Source organism: Scylla paramamosain, chromosome 33 (assembly GCF_035594125.1).
Source record: "Scylla paramamosain isolate STU-SP2022 chromosome 33, ASM3559412v1, whole genome shotgun sequence".
Taxonomy (NCBI): Eukaryota; Metazoa; Arthropoda; class Malacostraca; order Decapoda; family Portunidae; genus Scylla; species Scylla paramamosain.
In genome coordinates, this window is record NC_087183.1 from 10767110 (window position 1) to 10791929 (window position 24820).

Below are 24820 nucleotides of genomic sequence, written 5' to 3' on the forward strand. Positions count from 1 at the left end.
TAAGAGAAACAAGAAGGGCATGTTTGAATAGGGAGAGGTGGAGGCTCTTCTGTTGTGACAACTCCCTTGGGGAGATACTCCTGTAGGAAGCAAGGCATCAGAGAGATAGATGAATATATAGACAGATATAGTACCATATGTAGCCACCCAGTATACTATTTGGCTGTTGTTTGAATTTCAAGCTTCCTTTCATAATGAATTTTGTCCAGACTGAAGAGGGTGTCAGATTATCAGGTGCTACTAAATCAGTAGCATAACTGAAATAGAAAAAATTCAGTAGATTTTTTCTCAAAAAGTTGAGTTTCTTCAGAGCTGCCTTCAATGATAAAGCAAATATATTTATCTACTATACCATATTTCATATATACTGTTGTATAGTCACTTCCTCTATGAATCAATGCATGTGCTTCATCTGCTTTGTAAGAAATTCATGAGAACTGTGATGTTAAATTTGCCATTATAAAATGAAAAAAAATAAAAAATACACAGAATCTTAAAGAACTTCAAAACAGAATCTAGTGTTCATTAGCAAAAAAAGAAAAAAATAATAATAATTTGTGGCTTACCTGTTGCCTTTTAAAGAGTTCTTGTAGGATCAGATCTCAAAATCATTACTGTCTCATTACTTGACTCATTCCATGTCTAGAATAAGAATTTATGTGCACAACACAATCTATCCAATCACCAAGATGGTTTATCATTAATTGTTTTTTATCCCAAGTAGACCATAGAACTCATCTAATATCTATAATGATAATAATAATAATAATAATAATAATAATAATAATAATAATAATAATAGTAATAATAATAATTATAATAATAATAATAGTGTATCTGCTTACAGTATACATCAGGGCAACATCCCTGGAAAGGATGATAATGATAATTTCCTGCTGCAGTGCATAGTTTCTTCTTTTCCTGCTGTCTCCTTGACCACAATTGAAGTCATGGAGAAAGCTTCAATATATCTTGGGTAAAGGCAAATGATGCAAAGCAGTTTTGGTGACCAGACAATCTTGTCTGGCACACAGACAAGTGCCAATTTTTTTTTTTATTAATTTATTTTTTATACATAAAGTGATCACAAACAAGGTGAAATTATATCAAAACTAGTTTGAAAAAAATTATATATATATATATATATATATATATATATATATATATATATATATATATATATATATATATATATATATATATATATATATATATATATATATATATATATATATATATATATATTGTCATACTGAAGAACAATTGGTTATTGATTTGGAGGAGTGTGCAATGCTTTTTTGTGATATTATTCAGTTTCTGGTATCACACTTTATCTAGATCTTTTTCAAAGCATTTGTTCAGTAATGAAATCATTACAAAATACATCCAGATTTCTTGAGCCAATGAAGTGGAAGTGAAACTCACTGATGGCTGACAGGAAGTATGGCATAACTTAGGTTTGTTTGAACAGCTTTCTTACACAAGAATATTACTTACTATCAAGTATTTTCAGCTTCTCTTCAGTTGCATATTTTTGCCTTTTTTTCTGCACTATATGCATAGAATAGCTAATTTAATTTCTTTGTACAACATAATGAAACATCCATTCAAAAGAAACCCATTTTGTTACAGTAAGACTGAAATATCCATTAACTTTGTTATTATTTCAGTGTTGCCATTTTGTTTCTTTGTTGATGTTAATTGTTATCATCACTGTTATTATTATTATTATTACTATTATTATTATTATTATTATTATTATTATTATTATTATTATTATTATTATTATTATTATTATTATTATTATTATTAAATGCAGTTTATAAATCTGAACTAGAAAGCTGTTGTTTTATCACAGCACAAGACAGTTATTATGTCTTCAGATATTTTATTAGCATCTCTAGTGCTTACTAGGAGAGTAAATTTTCCTTCTGCTATCTTTAGCTCTTAGAGAAGTAACACAATATGCCTCTCATTCTGCCATAACACTAAAAGTTCTAAAGTTATTATAAGTGTATTTTGAGTATGCAGATGTTGAGTAACTTTTATCCTTCATTAGTCCTGAAATCTAAAGTGCATTTACTTTCTGCTTTTGTCATTTGTCCTTTTTATGGTGATATTTAAGTAGCATAGCATACTCAAAATGCAATTCATCACATGGGTGTTTTGCCATGCATAATATTTAAAGCATAGTGATAGGAGAAAATTTGTAGTACATAATAATGCCTGTATTTATAGCCTTCTAATCATCATCATTGTAAAGTAAAGGCTAAGCATATTGTAAGAAAAATGCATTATTAGGGAAAGAATACACTTTAGTTCTGTTTTAACATATGGTCTAGATAACATTTGTACATGTTATATTGCTTAAAACACATTTAAGTACTGTATGAACCATGCTGTAATGTGTATGGCATAATCTTATATTTTGTTGAGTCCTCAAAGGTTTTAGATTTTTCTGAAATTTTTACTATTATACATGACAGCTCTTAAAATAGAATTTCAATAAAAACACAAACAGCTGATGTCTTGATAAACTACTTCAAAATCCAGACAGAGTTAAAGAACATACTAGAAGGAAAAAAAATGCAGAGAATACATATTGTTTTAGCTGTACACCATGAAAACACTGTTGGCTCATTACTGTAGTAGCAGAGGTTGCCATCATACATTTCTCATTATTATTTTTTTTTCTTCTTCTTTAGAATGATAAAGTGATTGTTTACAACATATATTCACTCTTCATGACATGAACCATAGATGTATGGCATAACTGTGAAGTCTGTAAATTTTGTGAAGTGAGTGGCAGCTGACATCAAACATAAGCTCAATTGTGAGTCACTTCAGCTCACAGGTTTGGATAGTTGTCAGGATGGATCAGCAGTTATTTGTTGAAGATGTGGGCATTGCCATCTCTGTGTTGAGTGAATATGTATGTGAGCTTCTAGTCTTGGACTTGCTGGTAATGACAATCAACAGATTAGGCCATTTGACTTAGTTCATGATAAATTTTAATAAAGCCATCTCTGGTTTGAGGCACTGTTAACCATTGTTTGAATGATAATTGATTATTGTTGTCTAACCAGCCACAGCTAGACTTGTTGTTTCAGTCTTCCTCTCCTTTATGTTCCTTTAGGTGTTTTATTGCTTACTGTTTTGTTTTCCCTATTATCTGCTAGGAACAGATTCAGAATAAACATGACTGGTTAAAAAATTTTATCTCTTTCTCTTCGTGGGGGAGAGAGAGAGAGAGAGAGAGAGAGAGAGAGAGAGAGAGAGAGAGAGAGAGAGAGAGGTAATGGTGTTTGTTCACAGGCTGAGTAACCAACACTGCAATATTTAGTTTTTACTTGTCAATGTCATTAATTACAGGGACAGCTCATGGTGGATAGTTGTCTTCCTTCTGGTGGTGGACGTTTAGATCAGTAATACTGTATTAGGGGTACACACATCTTTCTCAAAACAGCAGTTAACCATTTTTAATTGTTGTAAGAAACATGACCTAAACAAATGAAGCTATAATATGTTCAGCTGAGGCCATCCAATCGTTTATGGTAAGCTAGCAATTTTTAAACTAATCTCTGTGTGTAGTAAAAGCACTTATTGCTTCTTAACTTGTTCACCTGTTAAATGTTTGGACTCTTTGATAGCTGATCCCTCAAGCAGATCCTTCACATCTCCTTTGGCTTTGACCTTTAAATGGCAACACTGAAATAAGAATAAAGAGAATGTGATTTTCTTTATTTCTTTTTAATTAGTTATACTACTAGTACTTTTGTCTCTCAATACTTAGGTATTCTTTAACTTTTAAGCAGTTTTTTTTTTAGTTTTATTTAATTATAATACTGAATTTAAATATATATGTTATTTTATTGCAGATTTTCCAAAGCATTTTGTTTCTTTGTGATACACAGCATTTTCCTATTGTTATCTTTTTTAAAGTTACTATGTCAAACAGCAGTCTCTTTTTATCATAAATTATCAGTTATTATTATTATTTTTTTAGAAAATAGCTCAGAATACATCATACATACTTATTTCCTTAATTTGTACATATTTGTATTGTTTAGAATATATTTTAATGCCATTTTTCCTCACCAACAGTACAAAATAGGTTATGGGCACACACACACACACACACACACACACACACACACAAACATAGTCGTTTTCCTTGAAAATATGTTGGTTATTAACTTTGTGATATCTGAGAGAAGAGTTTTAAAGATTTCATTTTTTTTTTTTTATTACATGTAAGAGAATTAAATTTGTTTAATTAGAATACTGTGTATCAGTCATGAATTTAATTACTATTACCTAATGCCAGTAATATTTTTGTTAGTAACAGTGTAATCTAGCCAGCACTTTTTTCTCTCATAGAACCCTCAGAGTAATTAATTAATATCTAACAAATACCTATACCTAGGTATGTTTGCTGCAGATAAATACATTTTACATTTTAGTTGCTTACTACTACTCAGTGTTGATTTATATAACATTGCTGTACCACAACTTGTGTATGCATTGAGATAGCTCAGATGCAAATCTTGTTATTTATATCTTCTTGCTGTATTTTATAACCTTACTTATTGCTTAAATACCTCCCTCCCTTTTTTTTTTATATATATATATGTATTTATTTATTTTTTTCATTCTTATGTTTCTTCATTTAACTCCTTCCTTGTCCTCATTCATGTGACAAATCTGTTACTGGCGCTAATATTGCTGCAACACATGACTGTGTTGCTAACTTCCTCAATAATTTATACTACCACTTGTCATAAATGTAATTTCTTGCAACGTTGAGACGAATACAAATTTTGAAGTCAGTAAAAGCTACATAGATAACATTTGATACTCAGTATATGTGGTAGAGAAGTTACAGTAAGGAGCAGCAGAAACAATTGAGACTGCGCACCCCCTGAAAGCCATGATGAGCATTACAGTGGCACTGTCCGTTCCCTTACAGACATCGGAAATTTGCTTCAAGCAAGCGGTTTCATGAAGAGCTTTATGCCCCTCGTGGTGGAAAGCGGGCCGGGGAGCGAGGGTAGGCCAGTGTTGCCCTCCCCACTAACAAAATCACTGATATTATCATCAGTCTTAACAATATCACCCCTTTATAGAATATTCACACACAATAGACTATCCTCAGATGTTCACCATAGTTAAAAACCTTTAAGATGGTAGCCTAGAAATATATACTAATAAGTTTGTGTGTGGGTATTCACTAGTGGCGCAAATTAGTTTTGTTTTGCCAGGGTTCCATGTTGCGGCAAATAGTTCCCTCCTCCACCACGGGCTCTGCATGAACACTTGAGTTGCGACGTGACCGCTGAAGCCGAGCCTTAGTTACTGCTCCAGTTTGGCCCATTGTTCAGCTCTTGTCATTAGGAGAATGAGCTTTTTGAAACAGTATTGAAGGTTCCAAGTTTCTGGTCTGGTCATTTACTAATCTGTCCTGCACCTCTCAGAGAAATTGGGAATAAGGGGGACTCTTTCATATTCCCTCTTCTATAACATGGACGAAGACCTCCAGGTCTTGGCCAACCAATTGTGCACGAAAACATTGCTATCAAATTTTCCTTTGGCTTGCTCCCATGCATGTAATTTTGACTCTGTGGTAGAGGTGTCAGGGAGGTATATCCATCATTCAGGCAAAGGATTGAGTCATCCTAGGGTACTAAGTCTTGCTTTGGGGCAGCCTGATAGGGGCAAATAGCTCCTGCCCCTGCCCCCCACACTTCTTCCCCCACCCTTAACCTTCACCAATACCTACCAACTCCACTAGCTCTAAAAGCATCAACTGATGACCACATCAATCCTTACGTTCAAGCTGCCAATGCCATCAGTACTTGCATTACTTTTTCAGCTATTTAATGTTTACTCACAACCACTGTTAGGATTGATTACTGTGGCTGTTATTTACAAAAAAGCTGATAGTAAAACAGTCTGCCTTTCTCACTCACATAAAATATAAATTATTTTCATTATATTTTTGCCTCACTAGCAACTAATGATCATACTGGCTTGGGTGTATTTTTGTGGAGTGATGATGCTTTGGGCAATCTGTGGGTGGGGCAGCTGGGCTGGCAGACTTGGTACCCACCTGCCTATCACTGCCACTCGGATTACCAGCTTTGGGGATGTCATTGTCTCATGCATATTCTAAATATAGTGGCAACACTTGTGAGAATTTTACTTTCATACAGAGTGGAAGTAAATTCAGCAAATATTTATCCCCATGTAATGTGGTATAGATTTTTGCTTGTTGCCAACTTTGAGACAGTATCCTCAAAACTGATGTTGGGGATGGGACACAAAAAAAGATAAACTATCAGTTGTCAAATTTACGTGAGTAGGGAATCCCTTTCCAATGCTAGACATTACGTAGAGTGAATGAAAAGAGGTGAGTGATGAAAGGTATGACCTGTTTTATTATCTCTATTATCTTTACTGTGGGCGATGATGCATGTTTCTCCTGCTGCCCGCACTAACTCCTGTCTTTTCTTTAGTGGCATTATTCAGGAAAGGAGTCCGCGCAGTCCAATTGGTAGGCCGAACAAGTAGGTAAAATCCTTGCGACCGTGGTGGTGATGGCCGTGTCAAATGCATGTTGCATGATTTTATTATATATGACTAATTTTACCCGTGGTGTCTCATGTCCACAAGTTTCAGGGACTTCAGCTGTGATACTAATAAGTTTATTCTCAGTATTAGGAAGTTAAACAAGACAAAATACGTTAAACTTATCCTCCAGAACAACCACTGCCCTTCATCCTCCTTCACAAGTTGGTGCTTAACAATCTGAACTATCCAGGTGTAACAGAAATTAAAAAGCTTTCAGCATTTTGACAAACCATAAACAAAGCTTGCTTAAATCCCTGAATCTGGTGATGTTACTACTGCATGGCTCACAATGAGAGTACAGCCAGACCTGCCCCACAGTTTACTTACTAAACCTATGCAAGTGATAAAGATTTTCATCAATATAAACTCCACACAGTATTCGTTACAATTGGCCGTGATATTTAAAAGAGTGTAATCCATCATTTATGTGTGCTATATCACTGGTTGTGTTGCTTCCACTAAAGTTCGCTATCAGATAAACATTAGAAATATCAAACATTTACCATGTATAAATAACAACCGTTAAAACATAAAAGTTATGATCTATGCTAAGTGTAAGCATTCTCGTGCCTCTTTCCTTCTACTAATCTTCCATCCTCTCTGTCTTCTGTGATCTTAAGGTGGAGAAGTTACCTATATACCAAGTAAGTCTACATCAGAGATATAGCCTTTTAATCCCTTGATTCTGATAGGCAAGATGCTATTAAGGACTTGTAAAGCATCTGCATGAAAAGAATGGTTCTGTATTTAGATGATAGCGAATTTTTTCGCTGTGCAGCATAGCAAAGCTGCAAGATTTCCCTGTGATGCAACTGTACAAAATATATTGAGGACTTCATGTCATAGTGATTGGAACACTTTAGTTTTGTTAGCCAAGTCATTGCCCTGAACAAATATCCAACAATATAAACCGAATATATAAAGTATGGCAGATCGTGGATTTCATTACTGGAGTGCCAAAAACTATGCTGCAAGAAAAAATAAATAAATAAAATAACATGGCGACTACGTGGAAATCTGCGATTGCTGTTTCTAGCGCCCTTGTCTATATAACCAAGATAACCGTAGCAGCAGACCACACTGTAGTGGCTCAGACAAGCAAGCCCAAGACAGTTTTGGCGGCTGGGGTGCACTTTGTAGTTCAATGTAATGATTCTAAAAGTATGATTAACCAAAGATTTGCTGATAAGGTATATTTTTCAGTTTGAAAGAATTAATATACTTCATATGTAGAACATGGCTGAAAGTATTCCTAGTAATGTCTACAAGCCTTAATTGTTATTTTTACCTTTGTATGTTGCCTTATTGGTACTGTCCCATCAGTCAGAGTTTCATCATATTGATCTGTATTTGTTTTAGTATCTCAGGATTACTTTGGTTGCATTTTTTTTTTTTTTTTTTTCATAAAGCTGCATACTGATGTATTTTATCCAACATCTTAGATGAATATTATTATTAGTTTTAGATATGATTCATAGATTTTTCTTACATGTAACCCTTAAAAAATATTTCCTCTCAGATTGTATAAGGATACAGTACAGCACTAAAGTATTCTTTGATGTAACTTCTTATTGTTTTCCTGTAAATCATTCTGACGTCCTGGCAACATTCCATAATAAAGTGACCTCATAAGAACACACACCCTTCAGTTTGCCCCAGCCGCCAAGCTGCATCCCTGGCATCATGCTATGGACATCCCCCTCCCCCTTGTGTTTTGTCTTTTCTGTCATTGGCATTTGTAGGATATCAGTTTTATTTGGTGGTACTTATGTTAGTCTTTCTTTATGTCTCTTTGTTTTTTCATTTATTGTTCTGTTCTAAACACTTCGTCTACATGAATGTTTTTATTTATTTTTATATTTATTTTTTTACCTGGTGAATCAATACTATAATTAGTACAATGAAATGTAAAATCTTTTATAAATAGTGTTTTCCAAGGGCGTAGATGTAGGAAATGCTCTTTTGTAGTAAAAAGAAAATGTACTGTTATAGGCATTTTTTTCTTAGTAGCAGTTTTTAATTGTAAAAAAAAATTGTAGGTGAGTAGATAGTTCAAAGACACAATAGTTGATTCATGATATTTATCAGTATGGAATTTTGTGCATTAGGTGTTGTATTCTTATTTAGAATACTATACGTAATTATCAAATTTTTAACTATTATTTGATATTTAATTTAGTGTCTGTAGTCCTGTTTATGATTTTATTTGATATTTTACACAGAAGATCCAGGAGTAAAATGGTGCATGCAAAGGGCCATATAGTTCAGCAGTGTTGATCTCTATGCATTTAATGCACTGTATTACCTTCACGTTTAGGTTAATTATTTAAGATTATTGTAGAAAAATCAAGAGAATACAATGAAATTTCACTAGAGTGACCTAGTATTGTGATATCATATGAACCTTATATGTCCTTTTACTGCTTTTAACTCCTGGATTTTTTCATATGTATAATCCAAACTTTCCTTTCATCAACTAAACATCAGAATTTTCACTTCCTATGTCCATAAGACATAACAGTTGGTGAAATCATTTCTTTCTCAACAGAAATCCATAACAACATTTTGGTGTTCACAGTATTAATAATAAGCAATGCCTTGTGGACAATCCATCATCTGCCCATCACCCTGCTCCCCGCCAAGCACACTGTCCCACAAATTGGACCCTCAGTAAATTCCCTTTGGCATTCCTGATACCTTTTTTTTTTTTTTTTTTTTTTTTCGAATTTTTCGGCAGGCGATGTCCCTTTTTTCTTACTACTGTGTGGCTGTTAGTTACGCGTATTTTTCCGGTGTGTTTGTTTCAGATAAGTCAGATATTGAAACAGAACTCTACCAAGTTACTTACACCCCTCCCGAACTTCCAAAGCGTCTTCTTAACAACTCCAGAGGTACCATAGTTGCTTCTTTCACATTCTTTCACATTATCCCACTTTCTACCTTTTATCAGTTAAATCCATCCAAGTCATCTGAGAGTATTAAAGTAGGTACAGTAATTAGTATTTGGCTATGTCCAGTGCCATATGTTTCCAAAAATCTAGTCTAAGTAAATAAGAATCTTGTAGCTTGACTGTTTTGTAATGTTATATTCAATAAGCGAGCTTTTGGCAACATTCCCTTAAGGTGCAGGGCTTAGACAGTCAAGTTCACTGTTTCATTTGAACTGTACTTAAATTTAAAATGCTTCTTGGGTCATTTTAGTATTGCACTTAAATTTGGATGCTAAAATGGAGCTACAACACATCATGAAGAAAGCTTATGCATTTAAAAATAAAAGAACACATAATATTGAATAAAGTATTTGTATCACTCAAATAGACTTTGCAAGCATTTCTTCATGACTGACAAATTTTCCAGTTAGCCTCCCTTTACATGCAACCTATGGTCAGCCTGCCTGACAAATATTCCAGTTAGCCTCCCTTTACATGCAATCCATGGTCAGCCTGTTTGTGTGTGCGTGCGTGTATGTGTGTGTGTGTGTGTGTGTGTGTGTGTGTGTGTGTGCATGCGTGTGTGCGTGCGTGCGTGCTTATTGTACACACATAAGCATAATGGAATCCAGGACAAAAGCTCATTTGTAATGTTTTTATGGTACAGATGAATGACAGTTACTGATATGGTGTGCTCATTACTTTAATTTCAAAATCCATCCCATTTGATAAACATCAATCTATAACCTACAGTTTGTTACAAGTTCTTCAACTTTTGTTATACCAATACTACTCTCAACTGTTTAACTACTGTGTCCATCTATCTACAAATATCTACCTTTCTATCTTCTTTACATAGATACACAATCTCAGTTTCTGACTGTGTATCAGTAAATTTACTTTTTCATCTGTTTATCTATCTATAGACATAAAATCTGAGCACCTGTGTAACATTCACATATCCAGGGCTTAACACAATGACCTCACTGTCCCTGGGATAGTAGCATACAAGTGCATATACTTTATTTCCTTTTTGTATATGAATTTAAGTTATACTGTATACCATTATTTATGCATTTCCATAAAGAATGTCATAAATATTGGAATAAAGCTGACCACATTTATATAAGTTCCTAAAAGTATACACTATAATTATGCATTTTATGCATCACAGGTTGTCTCCACTTTAAGTTCAGACCACAAAGGATACAATAATTTGACTATAGACATCCTACTTCATGTAGTCTTTCTTTTAGAGCTTCATTAATACAGTGTAATTTTAGTGTAACAAACATGACCCAGTTTTTTATGGTTCTGAAAACCGGTAAGTCTGATCCACATCTTGATGCACCTCTAAATACTGTACCAACTGGGAATGTGGCCATTGTTTGTCTTGCAAGTCTACATAGTTTATAAATTAGTGTTACTTGGTAGTGGAAGTGGGCAGGTGATCAGTGGTTAAGTGGCAGGTTGTCCTGGTATAATAGGTACTTGATACATGCTTCCTTGGAAAGTCATGACCACCTACACCAGCAAGCCCTTTTCTTGTTCTTCTGGCTGGTGAAGCCCTCCACTGGCCAGCTGCCTAACCGTGCTTCCTTGTAGGGAGGTGCTAGGTCATGGTTACTGGTTGTTGAAATCGTAGTTTCATTATCTTTACAGATATATTTGACGTTGTGTGTAAACTTGATTGTCAATGTGATGTTCTAAGAAGTTCTTATGGGCTCTTAACTAATAGCTGTTGGTTTGCATCAGAGAAGAGTATATTACCTATAAATGTATTATGCACTATGATCAATAATACTGATTTAAGTATGCAGTTCAGAGGTAACTGTGCTAGCTGTTTTGTGTTTCTGATGAATATGAGGTATGGGGCAACAAGTTTAGCTTTGGCCAGACTGGAGCTGCTGGGGATGCAGCTGTCACTGCCCTACCCATTTCTAAATGAGTAAGGATTCATTGCAATCCTATTGGCCTATTTCAGTATCATTTATTCCTAATGGTGATATGTAATTGTCTTCAACAGACTGAAAAAACATTGTGGAATATTAAAATTCATAACATAATTTATGATTAATAAAAACTAATCATTCCATAATTCCATCACAGAAATGTTCTTGGTACTGGTGGAGTAGGGTTGTGCATAATGATGCTTTGTAGGAGGCACCCCAGCAGACAGTCATAGGTGGTCATTCAGCAAGATTTATTGTGGGCCATGCCCTGTGAGGTGGCATTCACTGCCACATGCCTCACCTAGTACATCGTAGCTACTCCACTCTGCAGTATCAGGTCTACCTCCTCACCGTCGTGAAGAATCACAGAATAATGCATCCTTGTGCTGCTCTAAAGAAAACTTTCATTCTTCATAAAGGAGTCGCATAACTTTATGAGTGAATTACACAAAAGACAGAATCATTGACTTTCCAATATATTTATGAAAAATTACATTCTTATTTGAGGTAATGTAAATGAGGAGGAAAGATTGTATTGAAAGTATTGCTAAAATCCTAATGCACCTCCCTCCCCACAGGCGACAAGATCCCGGTTCGAGATGGAAGTAAGTGTCAGATATAATAAACTTACTCATTTTATGCAATTTACATGTATATTCTCAATGACTAAGCCATTCCTAACCATCTCCATTCCTCCCATCCTAGATTGAATCTGAATCCTCTTGCTCTCCCTTCTCCCCAGCATCTTTTAGCTTAACATTATCCGTATCTCCTTATTTGTTTATATTATAATTCGGTTCTATTTTATATGAAACTGGTTATTATGTGATGTGGTAATGTTATCCTGTGCTAGTCCCAACAGTGTAGATGTTGTTCATTGTTTTGTGTACTGTTTATATGAAAGTGTTTGTGCACTGTACAGTATTAGTTGCCTTTACTGTGTTACTACAGGCTTGTTTGTGGCATCCAGGCAATTGCCAGGCAGTGCATGCTAAGTCAAGAAAATCTTTCAAAACTTTGGAGGGAACTTGTGCATGGATTCAAGATTCTCATAATCAACACATATAACATCGTTATTTGTTAAAGTAGTACATATTTGTTAATGAATGTGTATATTTTGCAGCAGTATATAAAATGTCTGCACATCTCACAGTGAGACTTCCTTTGTGCAAAATTGCCTTGAAAGATAGCTTTTAGGAAATATGTATTCACCTATATAATCTTATTACCACCACCACCACCACCTTTCAGTAACACTAATACTTGTAGGAATATTACACATGTTTCATCATCTATTAAGTGTACTTCTTTTACTTTTCTAAAAAAATGTTTACTTTTAAACTAATTTTACTTTTTCTAACCAAATGTTTACTTTTAAACTAATCCTTTAACCACCTGAGCAACATATATCATCTTAGGTTTAAATATTTTGTCATATCTTCAGAGCTTATTTTCTTATTGTCTTCTCTTCTAAATTCACCCTCCCTTCAGCAGCCTTCTGATGGCTGGTTCTTAAACATATTACACATCACTTCTAATTTGCACATCTTCATTGATGGTTGTGTTTGTAATCATGTAGGTTCACAGTACAGTTTCAAAACTGTTCTTTTCAAGGCAACATATTTACATCACATATATTGACAGCTGGATTTTTTTATTTATTTATTTATTTTTTATTTATTTTATTTTTTTTTTTATTTATTTATTTATTTATTTTTATTTTATTTTTTTTTTTAAGGTGTATTATAACACTGAGGATCTCATCTCCTCATGTCACTTAATAAGCCCATTCAGTTAATGAGTCAATTTCTCCACTTCTGTTTATAATCCCTTTCATATCCATATTCATATTCATATTCTAAAATTACTATTTTACCTTTAGTTCACAATTTTTATCCTTCTGTTGGTGCCCTCAGGCATTACTATTTTACCTTTAGTTCACAATTTTTATCCTTCTGTTGGTGCCCTCAGGCATACAGTCACCTCTATAAGCGAGACTGTTGCCTTGCTCATACTAGTTGCTGCCCTCTGAGAATCATTATCTTCCCAACCATTTATATTCCATAAACAATGGTAACTTTTGCTTGGGTGTCTTAGATCATATCAAACTGAATGTTGCCTTAGTTTCCATCCCAACACAGATGGTTAACAACTCTCACCTAGAATATTTTAACTGAAAAAGAGTAAATCATAACCTATTCTACTCATTATTATAATTTATGTACTATAGTATAAGCACTCCTCTTCTGCCTTACAATTCCTCTTAAATCTCATCCACCTAAATGACTTTTATGCCCCTACATTTTTTTTTTTTTTTTTCCATTCAGGTCCTTTTGTCATGTACTAAGATTTTTTTTTTTTTTTCAAATGTCAACATGTTAAGTTTTCAGAGTGCCACATAGTCAATTATTAACTTCAACCCAAAACCATTTAATTTCTCCTTCCCTATCTTCTTTTTACTCACTTCCTCAGTTGCTCCCTTCCTATCTTCCTCCTACACTTCTTGCTCTCTTCCTCCTTTCTGTCTTTTTTCCCCACCTTTTTTCCCTCTTCTTCCTTCATCATCTCTCTCTCCCTCTTCAACTTCCCATCATCTCCTCTTCCCTTCCTGTCCCTCCTTTTTGTTTCCCTCCTTCTCCTCTTCCCTTTTTTTTTGTTGTGTGTGTGTCAGTCTGAGAAGAAGAGGAGGAGGAGGAATCAAAAGAGGAGGAGTAAGGAGGAGGGAAGAATTAAAAGAGCAGGAGAAGGAGAAGGGAAGAATCAGAAGATGAATAGGAGGAGGGAACAATCAGAAGAATAGAAAAAGGATGGGACAATCAAAAGAAAAATAGGAGGAGGATGGAAGAATCAGAAGAATAGGAGGAGGATGGAAGAATCAGAAGAAGAAAAAGAGGAGGAGGAGGAGGAGGAGGAGAAGAAGAAGAAGAAGAAGAAGAAGAAGAAGAAGAAGAAGAAGAAGAAGAGGAGGAGGAGAAGAAAAAGAGAAGATGAGAAGGAGGAGGAGGAGAAGAAAAAGAGAAGATGAGAAGGAGGAGGAGGAGAAGGTGAGAAGAAGAGGATGAGGAGGAGGAAGAGAAGAAGAGGAGGAGGAGGAGGGAAGAACAAGAACAAGAAGAAGAAGAAGAGGAGGGAGAAAAAGAAGAAGAGGAGGAGGAAGGAGAAGAAGAAGAAGAAGAGGAGGAGGCGGAGGAGGAGGAGGAGGGGAAAAGAAGAAGAGAAGAAGAAGAGGAGGAGGAGGGAAGAATTTTCTCTTCCTATATCTCTTCTTCATTCTTCCTCTTCTTCTTATCATCTCTTCCCCTCCTCTTCTCTCTTTCCCTACTCTTCTTCTCTCTTCCCCCTCCTCTTCTTCTCTCTTTCCCCTCCTCCTCCTTCTCTTCATCTTCTCTCTCTCCTTCTCTTCCTCTTCTTTATCATCTCTCTTCCTCCTTTTCTTTGCTATCTTCTCTTTCTCTTCATCATCATTATCAGCTCCTTCCTCCTCTTCTCTGCCCTTTTTTCTCTTTCCCTCTTCATTCTTTCTCTTCTCCCTCCTCCTGCTTCTCTTCATCTTCCTTCCTCTTCTTCTTTGTCTACTCTCTTCCTCCTCCTTTTCTGTCTTCTTTATTGTCTTCCCTTGTCTTCCCCTTCTTTGTCTTCTCTCTTCCTTCTCCTCTTCATCATCATCACCTCCCTTCCTCCTCCTCCTCTTCTGCCTTTCTTTTCTCTCTTCTTTGTGTTTTTCATCATCTTCATCTTCCTCCCTTGTATTCTTTAGTAATTCAGTTCAGTATAACAAACATGACCCAGTTTTTACAGCTCTGAAGACAGCAAGTCTAATCCCTTGTCTCCTTGCCTCATCTTCTGCCCTCATCTTCCACTTTCCTTGCTTCATCTTATTCTTCCATCAACTTCAACTTTTCTTCTTCCCTTATCTTCTTGCCTCATCTTCTCCCCTCATCATCTTCGTTCACCTTAAACTTTTCTTCTTCCTCATTTTTAGTTTCTTCCCTCATTTTCCTCTTTTTGGTTTCTTCCTCATCTTTTCTTTTCCCTTGTCTTCTATCATTTTCCATTATTTTCTTCTATCTTCTTCCCTCCTTTCTTCTCAGACTGACACGCATTGTAGTTGTTACACCCCCACTGTACAAATAGTGTGTGCTCCCTAGGACAACATGGCAAGTGGCATATTGGTGAGCAGTCTGTTTTGAATTCTTTTTTGATCAGCAACTGTCCACTCATAACCAGTTCAAAGTTGATATTGATCAATGAAAAATTCCTGCAAGCAGTATTTTAGGTCATGCATCACTCAAATGCATGCTCTTGATGTAAACACTATAATGTGATTTTCTTAGTAGAATTTTGCTTCCTCTATTTAAATAGCTAAAAAGAATAACTGGCAATTTTGTATTTCACTGTTTAATTTTGTGAAATTTTGGAAATTACCCCAATAAGAGGTTACTCAGTTATGTGCAAACATAATTACTTTATAGTAACTGCATTATAGTCTTAAATGTAAATCTCAGATGCAATATTGTTTGTGAAGATGCTAAATGACTGTACACTGCATAATATTATGCATGTATGTTTAGTCATGACATTATATTGGTAGAAATTGTTTGGTAGAAATTGTTGATGCCTGATTCCAACAACACCCACAACTATTTCTATACTATGTAATATACTAGTTAGACGTTACCTTATTCAACATTACAGTTAATTATACAGCAATACTCTGTACAAGGTGGAAGGCTGCAAACATATCCTGCCAACAATATGAGTACATTAACAATCAAGATCTTACAGTGTGTTGTGCTCCACAAACTGGTTCTTGTGTACATCGTTGACATTGCTCGAATGGATTTTTGTTTTCAGAAGACTTGAGTGTTTTTATTGTTTTCAGATGACAGACAAGTATATTATGATATTTTGTATAGCAAGCATGATAGGCTTCCCTAGCAGTGTTGTGATATTTGTGTTCTATTGTTTATAATAGCAATATATATTGCAACTATATAGAACATGATTATGTTTACCCAGGTGAGACAAAAGTAAAAATGATGTTATCTTTGTATTAACAACTTTTCTTGAATAGAAATGTCTTCAGACATGAACAGTTCTCAGCTTTTCATGATGGAGATTATAGATTGTTTTACATTTTGGCATGTCAGCATGTCAAAGCATGCATCGCTAACTTTATACATATGTATAAAGATTTCCTAAAGTGCAATAAATAAATAACCAGCCACAAGCTCCAGCATGGTACTTGTGTTGAAGCTTAACAAGTCCCACTCTCCCTTCTTCCCTATCCTGTCCTGTTTGTGTGTTTGTGTGTGCCAGTGTACGTCAGTTCATTGACCAGATTTTTTTTTTTTTTTTTTTTTCTTTCTCTCTCCTTTTAATTCGTGCCAACAAACCCGTGCCTCTCGCTCTCTCCATTTTTTCTTTTTCTTTTTTTTTTTCTTTTTAACACACCCCCTCATTTTAGCACTTGCTTATTTTGCCTCCTAACTACCATTAATAATCACTGTTGTCAAGGAAACATACAGCAGTGAAATTCTTATCTACTAAATTGTTTGTGTAAGTATTTTTAAAACAATCACATACACAAAAATGTTGACAAGTCATTTTTGCCACACAACACCAAACAATGTTTGACAGACTGAGCATTACTAATATACTATAAATTGTATTTGTGGTCTGATCCTATTCACATTATTTATCATATATCTACTCTCAGATGTGAGGAGTGATCACACCTTGTAGAATCTACTTAATTTTCTTGGTGTGCTACAGGTTAAACTAATGAATGAAATTAAACAATCTTAAAAGTGGAGTACATAAAACATGCCCTTATTCTACAGTTGCAAACCAGAACAGCAGTGGACAGCCTCTGGTCAATGCTGCCGCCAAGACATTAGCAGCAGCCAAGAAGAATGGAGGTCGGGCACCAGACGCCCTTACCTCCCCAAGCCAGGGCTACAACCGGTCAGTCCCTCAGCAGGACAGGTACTTATGGCTGCTTATTGCTATTAAATTACCTGTATTAGAAATAAGTCCTGGCTCATTGACAAAAACAGGCAGACAGTTCCTATGCTCATGTTATGTAGTTTTCATGCACCTTTTTTTGAGCTTGGTTCATGTAATCTGCTGTAATATAAGCAATGCAGATGTTCCTGAAATACCAGAAGAGAGACACTAAATCTTAATTTTTCATGTTGACTAGGAACAGTCTGTCTATGCAATGTAGGTATACAGGCAATTAATTTCACTCATACATTTTTTTACAGACTTCTGTTTCACTAAATAATTTTAAAGTGGAATCCAAAGTGCCCTGTCTGTAGTAAGAATCAGGATTTACTCAAAGAATAGAATTACAATTATGTTCAGGTACAACTATGTCCATCGTATATCTGTGAAGGTTTTAGTATTGTCCAAGAAGGCAAAGTCAGTACAGGTGTCCTTGTAATGAAATCATCTGTTGGTCAGCAGATAAGCACTTACAGGAATGAGTACAACAATGATATGGCATTTTGAACCTATTATTTCTAAATCTTCAGAATGAAAATTGTCTTAAATTAGTCATATTTGGCATATTGGTAATTCTAGTGTGTGTGTGTGTGTGTGTGTGTGTGTGTGTGTGTGTGTGTGTGTATATATATATATATATATATATATATATATATATATATATATATATATATATATATATATATATATATATATATATATATATATATATATATATATATATATATATATATATATATATATATATATGCACACACACACACACACACACACACATACACACACACACATATCCCCTGTGATTAGGAAAAATAGCCCAGCCACATATTCTGAAGTTGGGTTCAAGAATTATTGCCACTGTGTTCCTTCCATATAATAAAAGAAATCAAAAGGGACAGCAAAGGTTCTTGAGAACACCCTCATCTGTATTGTACAGTGAGACAACACATTATGTAGAGATCTTGTCTCACTTGCCCTCTACTTTTAGGGGATGTCAGTCAAGTGTATGTGAACATAGATGGACTGATTTGGTTTTACCAAGTTGTTTACTAAATGCATCCTAGTAATCTTTGACATTATGCAATAACAAACTAATAAAAGTAACTGAGATTTGCTTCCTAACATTAATAACTATATAATGGTACAAAATCTCATATCACATTGCATTACAAAAAGGTAAAATAAAATTTTGAACTGCCACATAAGCTGTGTCCTGGTGAAAAGTATTAGATGACTCCTGGAGTTTGTTTAGTGGGCATTGATGTTTAAATGTACTTAATTGCTGGTGATTTTATCACATTAGTTTTATTCAGGATTATGCAAGACTAAGATCAGATGATGTAAGCCAATACTATGAGTAGTACTATCAATACTAATAATATAAAAGTACTCTAATACAAAGAGAAAAGAATGCCTTTGATTTATCTAACTGCATAGTTAAAAGAAGATAAAAATGCATAAAGCATAGATGTAAGTGGTAGGTTAATGATTCATTATATTGTAAAGCCTTTAGATAAACTCAGAGTTTATAAACTCATGTCAGTGTTCTTGCTTATGGCAGTATTGAACCATTCAATCAGTTTTGTGCAGCATTGGTAAAGATTTAGCACAATGTATATAGGTTGTATGTACCATTCTTCTGCTTCAGTAGTGGATAAGTGACAGCACTGGAATGTTAACTAATATGCTTCTACAATTTTCAGTTGTTATTTATCTCATCAAGAACATTTATTCCCTGATGAAATATTTGCATCTATTGGTTAATGAGACCTTATAAACTTTAGACCCAGAATTCTTAAAAAGGATGAGATTTATATGATAATTATATATTTATTTCATCAATATTTTATATTCACTTTAAAATCTATGAAGTTGAAAATTAAGATGCTCTCAATATTTTTAAATAATTTTAAAAAGGATACACCTGAGTCATTTACTATGTAGAGTTAGATGACAACTACTACAAGTTATTTTCTTGCAATTTCATCTTTGATAATGTCATCTCAAGCCTTAAATGTTTCATCATGTTCTTAATGACTCCTATTAACTGTTTGTTTGTGATGTTCGAGATTTCACTATCACAGTAAATATGTTTGCACTTCCTCACCTTGTCATGTTATCACTAACCTTATCCAGAGGAGTCTCACTGCTAATATTCACTCTTCACTCTGTGTTGTGAGTCACACTCCTGGGTCCCTCACACGCTCCTCACGGGCTGGTTGCTCACGCTGTCTTCTTGTTACTTGCAGGGTGACAGAGGACAACACGTACAGCTATCACCTCAGCTACGAGGTCAAGAAACTCATGTACGCACCCTCCCCTCACGTTTCCATGTAGCGCGCCCTCCGTTGTAGCTTGATTTGTGTCCCACAAGTGTCACTAGGTTTGAGGCACTCCTGTAGTGTGGATTTTAACACCACAATCCTGGAATCACAAAATAAAACATGTCATGTTGGTATGAAAATGTGGTGTTTAGAGTTCCACATTATGGTGAAAAGTTTTTTTCCTCTGCAGCCATAAAAAATGGCAGTTTGCCTAAATATCACAGTTTTGTGCAGTTGCACATAAAATGTCCCTGATACTTTTAGCAATATACATAGCAACAGATTAGCAAGAATAGAAGAATTATGATTATTTTAGCTCACTATATGGCAAAGTTTATAGCAGATCTCTTGCCCCTACGTGTACTTTTCAAAACACACAAATGGATAATTAGGTTCCAAACCCTTTGCACCAGATTTTGTCCAATTGTCTCACTTTAGTTATCTCACTCTGTTCACACATCCCTGCATGACAATGCCAGATTCACACTCACCACTTCAGCACTTCTTTACCACATAGATAGTACATATGTACTATGTTTGCTACTTATTGTTATATTAGTCATTTTCAGATATGCTTGCATCATTACTGGTTTTTATTCTCTTTTTCTTTCTCTCCATGAAATACAGAAATTATTTTTGCATTATGTTATTACACAATTTATCTTGTTGATAGGTACCTCAAAGTGTGGTTTCATTTTTGTTTAGTCATGATAGAATTCACATTTTTAAAAATCAATATAAAAATATATTTCATATTTTAAAATTTAATTTTAATATATAAGAATATACTTTATAAGAGAATAATGTGAACTTTTCCTGAATTATTTAATTCTTTATTAAAAGACTGAACTTCACCACATGGTTGAGGGACTTATGGCCAATTAGTTTGTGAATAATTTATCTCTCTCTCTCTCTCTCTCTCTCTCTCTCTCTCTCTCTCTCTCTCTCTCTCTCTCTCTCTCTCTCTCTCTCTCTCTCTCTCTCTCTCTCTCTCTCTCTCTCTCTCTCTCTCTGAAATTCAGTGGTTTTATGTGTATCTGACACCAGCAACATGTGCATGATTAAGTATGTTGGTGTTATAGTGTTCAAGATCATATATATATATATATATATATATATATATATATATATATATATATATATATATATATATATATATATATATATATATATATATATATATATAATGAGGTGGCATACAAGAAAGTGAAAAAAATAAAGCAACTGAATAGACATGAAAGAAAAAAACATAATGTAATTAAAATATGAATGTAAAGGCTCCTGCTTTCCTTTTTTTCTTTTTCAGAAATACAAGATGTCAGTCTCATTATCTCATTTCTCTTTGGTCACATCTTTTTTTCTGGAGAATACATTGAAATCCATTCTAGATTATCATGATTTTTTATGTGCATACCTCAAATATGAACATTTTGAATTAATTCTTATTTATATTCCCAGTACATCATAAAGGCTACTACTAGGGAGAAGGACTGAGGAACAGAAACTTTTCTATCTCTCAAATTTTAAGGTTCTTGTAAAATGAAAAAAAGGAGGAGCCTTTATACATAAGTGTGTGTGTTTGTGAGTGGGTGAGTGAGTGAAGCTAGTTGCTTATCTAGCTATTAAAACATATTCTTCAGAATGAGGATTATATTCAGTTCATATGGTTTGGTTTGTTGACATAATCACTAGTACCTGGATTATATTCAACTCATATTGTTTGGTTTGTTGACATGATTACTAGTAATTGACAACTGTACTCCAATCTCCACCTGTTTTATGCTGCATTATTGTTCAGCAACTATTAAAAAATTCAATAAAAGAACACCAATAAATGCAATGAAGTAACAGAATGGTGACCTGCTTTCTTAAATTTTAAAACTCTTACAACAAATGACTTCTAGGCATATGTGATTATAACTTGATTGTTTACTTGAATATCATTAATTTGAATACTGGATGGTAAATGATGTCTCAAATAATTCCCTTATATTTATCCAAAGTAACAATTTTATAGTTTCTTACCTCTTCATTATGTCACTACAACTCACATTATTGATTACATTATGTCAGTAGAATATGTTGCTTTCTTCCAAGAAACAGAATTACAACAATCAAGTCATTATGGGCTGAATAGAGAGCAATACACTGTTTTGGATGTTATACTTTAGCTGAACCTTTATAACAACACTATAAGGCCTCAGGAATGAATACCTGTAAGTGATGCCATTAGTATTAGGATTTTGTTCTGCCCTCAGGCCCACCAGCCGCAGCAGTGGTGGTGGAAATGGCGGCACTGGCAATGGTTTGACTGTTGGAATAGCTGATGATCAAGCTAAGGATTTCGACTTTGAGAAGACTGAAATGAAATACGACTCCACAGGGATGTTCCATTGGTGTCCAGCAAGATTGCTGGAAGATTGCATATTGGTAAGCTGCTTAGTGTGCACTGAATAGCAGGCAAAGTGCTCTTCCACAGTATCCAATAACACACATGTACTGTATGCATGATAATGGAATAACTAGATATTACCTGATAAATACATGCGTAAATACGTACTGATTTATGAATACATTATTGAATTCACTTTTTTTTTCTATTGCAGGACCGTAACCAAGCGGCCATGACAGTGCTAAATGGCCACGTGGTTGTCTGCCTTTTTGCAGACCCTGACTCACCATTGATTGGTCTTAGAAACTTAGTTATGCCCCTTCGAGCCTCCAATTTCCACTACCATGAGCTCAAACATGTGGTCATTGTTGGTTCTGTAGACTATATCAGAAGAGAATGGAAGATGCTTCAGAACCTACCAAAAATATCAGTTCTGAATGTAAATATAACTTACATGCTTACATATGAAAAGTTTGTCATATATCTTATGGACAATTCTGACCAATTATCTCAACTAAATACAAAACTTTTAACTGCATGTATAATTTTCCTCCACCAGGGGTCACCACTTAGCCGAGCAGATTTAAGAGCAGTGAATGTCAATCTATGTGATATGTGTGTCATCTTGAGTGCAAAGGTCCCTAGTAATGATGATCCAACATTAGCGGATAAGGAAGCCATCCTTGCTTCACTCAACATCAAGGCCATGACCTTCGATGACACCATTGGCGTGCTTAACCAGAGTAAGCTCTTTTTGTGAGATGGAATTATGATAGGTTGTTAACAAAAGTTGAATTGATAATGATTGATAATGTAAGAAAGTCCATGTTTTTTATAGAATGAAAATGATGTACTTTGTCCAATTATCATTTAAATTATACTATAGGATGAAATATTAAAAAGACAGAATCATCTAACACTCATTCCTTGTACACCAGACCCCAGTACTGGAGGAGACACACTGAGTCCACTGGGCTCTCCCATAGTGCTGCAGCGGCGGGGTTCTGTCTATGGTGCCAATGTCCCAATGATTACAGAACTTATAAATGACAGTAATGTTCAGTTTCTTGATCAAGATGATGATGATGATCCTGACACTGAACTTTATTTAACACAACCATTTGCTTGCGGCACAGCTTTTGCAGTCTCTGTCCTCGACTCTCTCATGTCTACAGTAAGTGCATCTGTGTACACACATCTCATTGTACTTTTCCTTAATAAAAAAAAAAAAGAAAACTATGAAAATAGTGTATGGAAATAACAGGTTGCCACTAATGTTAATAATAATGTCCATCTTTCTTCTTATAACAGACATACTTCAACCAAAATGCTCTCACCTTAATCCGGTCCCTAATCACTGGTGGTGCCACGCCTGAGCTGGAGCTGATCCTGGCTGAGGGTGCTGGGCTCAGGGGAGGCTACAGGTGGGCTCATGGTTCTGTAAGGCTGAAGAGGACTATGGTAGAAATGTTAACTGGAAATGGTTTCAGCAATTAATGAAATTTTGAATTCATATTTTTTGCAAATATTTTGATCTCCATGATATTGCATGATAATACAGTAGGAACACATCCTTTATTCTTACCAAGACTAAATGAAGTAAAAAACATAACTCATATGTTCTATAAATCTATGTGATCTTCCTTTCCCAATAGCAGGCTGACATCCCCACCAAGGGGATAGTTGAAACAAGGCATCCACTCATGTATACACACACACACATTCACATAAAAATTCTCCATTACTAAATTAAAACCCATCTTGGCCTCAAAGGGGAGAGGGAGGAGAGGATCAGTCCTCACCAACAATGCTATGCAAGGGTTAGTTAGTAGTGCAGTGTACCCATCTGCATTCATTAAAAATAATAAATTGAAAAAAGTCCTCAGTTGCCCAGGATACACCTGCTAATTTATTGTTACTTAGCGAATCATGACCTACCCTCATTCTGCTCACACTGCCATTCTCCAGTCATCTGTTTCTTTATTACCTTGCAACATTAACATGCTGTTCTTTATCTTTTCTGCTCATCTTAGATCTGCCATAGCATTCATATTTAGATGACTTTCTTGAAAACTTTTACACCTCTCCATATCAAACAACTTTTACACCTTCCCATACCTAACATTGTTATTTTATCCAAGCTTCAAATTATTCACATAATACAAATATACCAATTATAGCAAGAATGCCATACAGTCAATAGTTAGCTTGGTGTTTGAAACATATATAACTTATTTTAAGTATTTCCCAAGAATTTCTTCTGAAGTTGATAACTAAGATTATTTTACACCTGTGTTTCAAGCTGTTATGAAATCAGATCATACCTCTGCTTTCTTCTTAATCTTACTTTCAAACTTTTCAGCAACTCTGCAGTTATTCCAAAGTTATCAGCAGACTTACCATTCTTCATTTTATAAGTAATTTCCTTCTGATAACTTTTCATCATTGGAGGTGGGCTCTGGACTGGTGCTGCTGGCTCCAGACTGTCCCTGTAAGGAGGAAAATCAGGAATGAAATGGAAAATCCGGTCATTAATTATTATATCTTGATTATGGTCGCAGTTCCCATACAATGACAGTGCAG

General features: G+C 34.8%; 1 protein-coding gene and 1 long non-coding RNA gene across 6 annotated transcripts in view; one reads left to right on the forward strand and one right to left on the reverse strand.

The window, feature by feature from the left end:
* The window catches only part of LOC135089668 (calcium-activated potassium channel slowpoke-like), a 141833-nt gene that overhangs the window by 110893 nt on the left and 6120 nt on the right, over positions 1-24820 (forward strand). For 2 of the 3 annotated variants that reach the window (XM_063985565.1, XM_063985566.1), the window contains exons 14-24: positions 4970-5050; positions 7251-7274; positions 9438-9521; positions 12091-12117; positions 17356-17500; positions 19771-19827; positions 22104-22275; positions 22452-22676; positions 22797-22980; positions 23176-23411; positions 23549-23661. In XM_063985565.1, coding sequence (XP_063841635.1) covers positions 4970-5050; positions 7251-7274; positions 9438-9521; positions 12091-12117; positions 17356-17500; positions 19771-19827; positions 22104-22275; positions 22452-22676; positions 22797-22980; positions 23176-23411; positions 23549-23661 — 1348 coding nt within the window. The remainder of the gene's footprint in view (positions 1-4969; positions 5051-7250; positions 7275-9437; positions 9522-12090; positions 12118-17355; positions 17501-19770; positions 19828-22103; positions 22276-22451; positions 22677-22796; positions 22981-23175; positions 23412-23548; positions 23662-24820) is intronic. The other variant, XM_063985567.1, reaches the window with a different exon arrangement.
* On the reverse strand, positions 1275-24820 carry LOC135089672 (uncharacterized). 3 transcript variants are annotated; one of them, XR_010261577.1, is made up of 4 exons: positions 24638-24820; positions 23575-23683; positions 19649-19945; positions 1275-3708 (listed from the first exon to the last, which is right to left on the reverse strand). It is a non-coding gene; the product is annotated as an uncharacterized LOC135089672 (long non-coding RNA). The 3 variants fall into 3 exon arrangements; XR_010261578.1 differs by lacking the exon at positions 1275-3708 and adding an exon at positions 16550-17667; XR_010261576.1 differs by lacking the exon at positions 1275-3708 and having other exon boundaries at positions 18279-19945.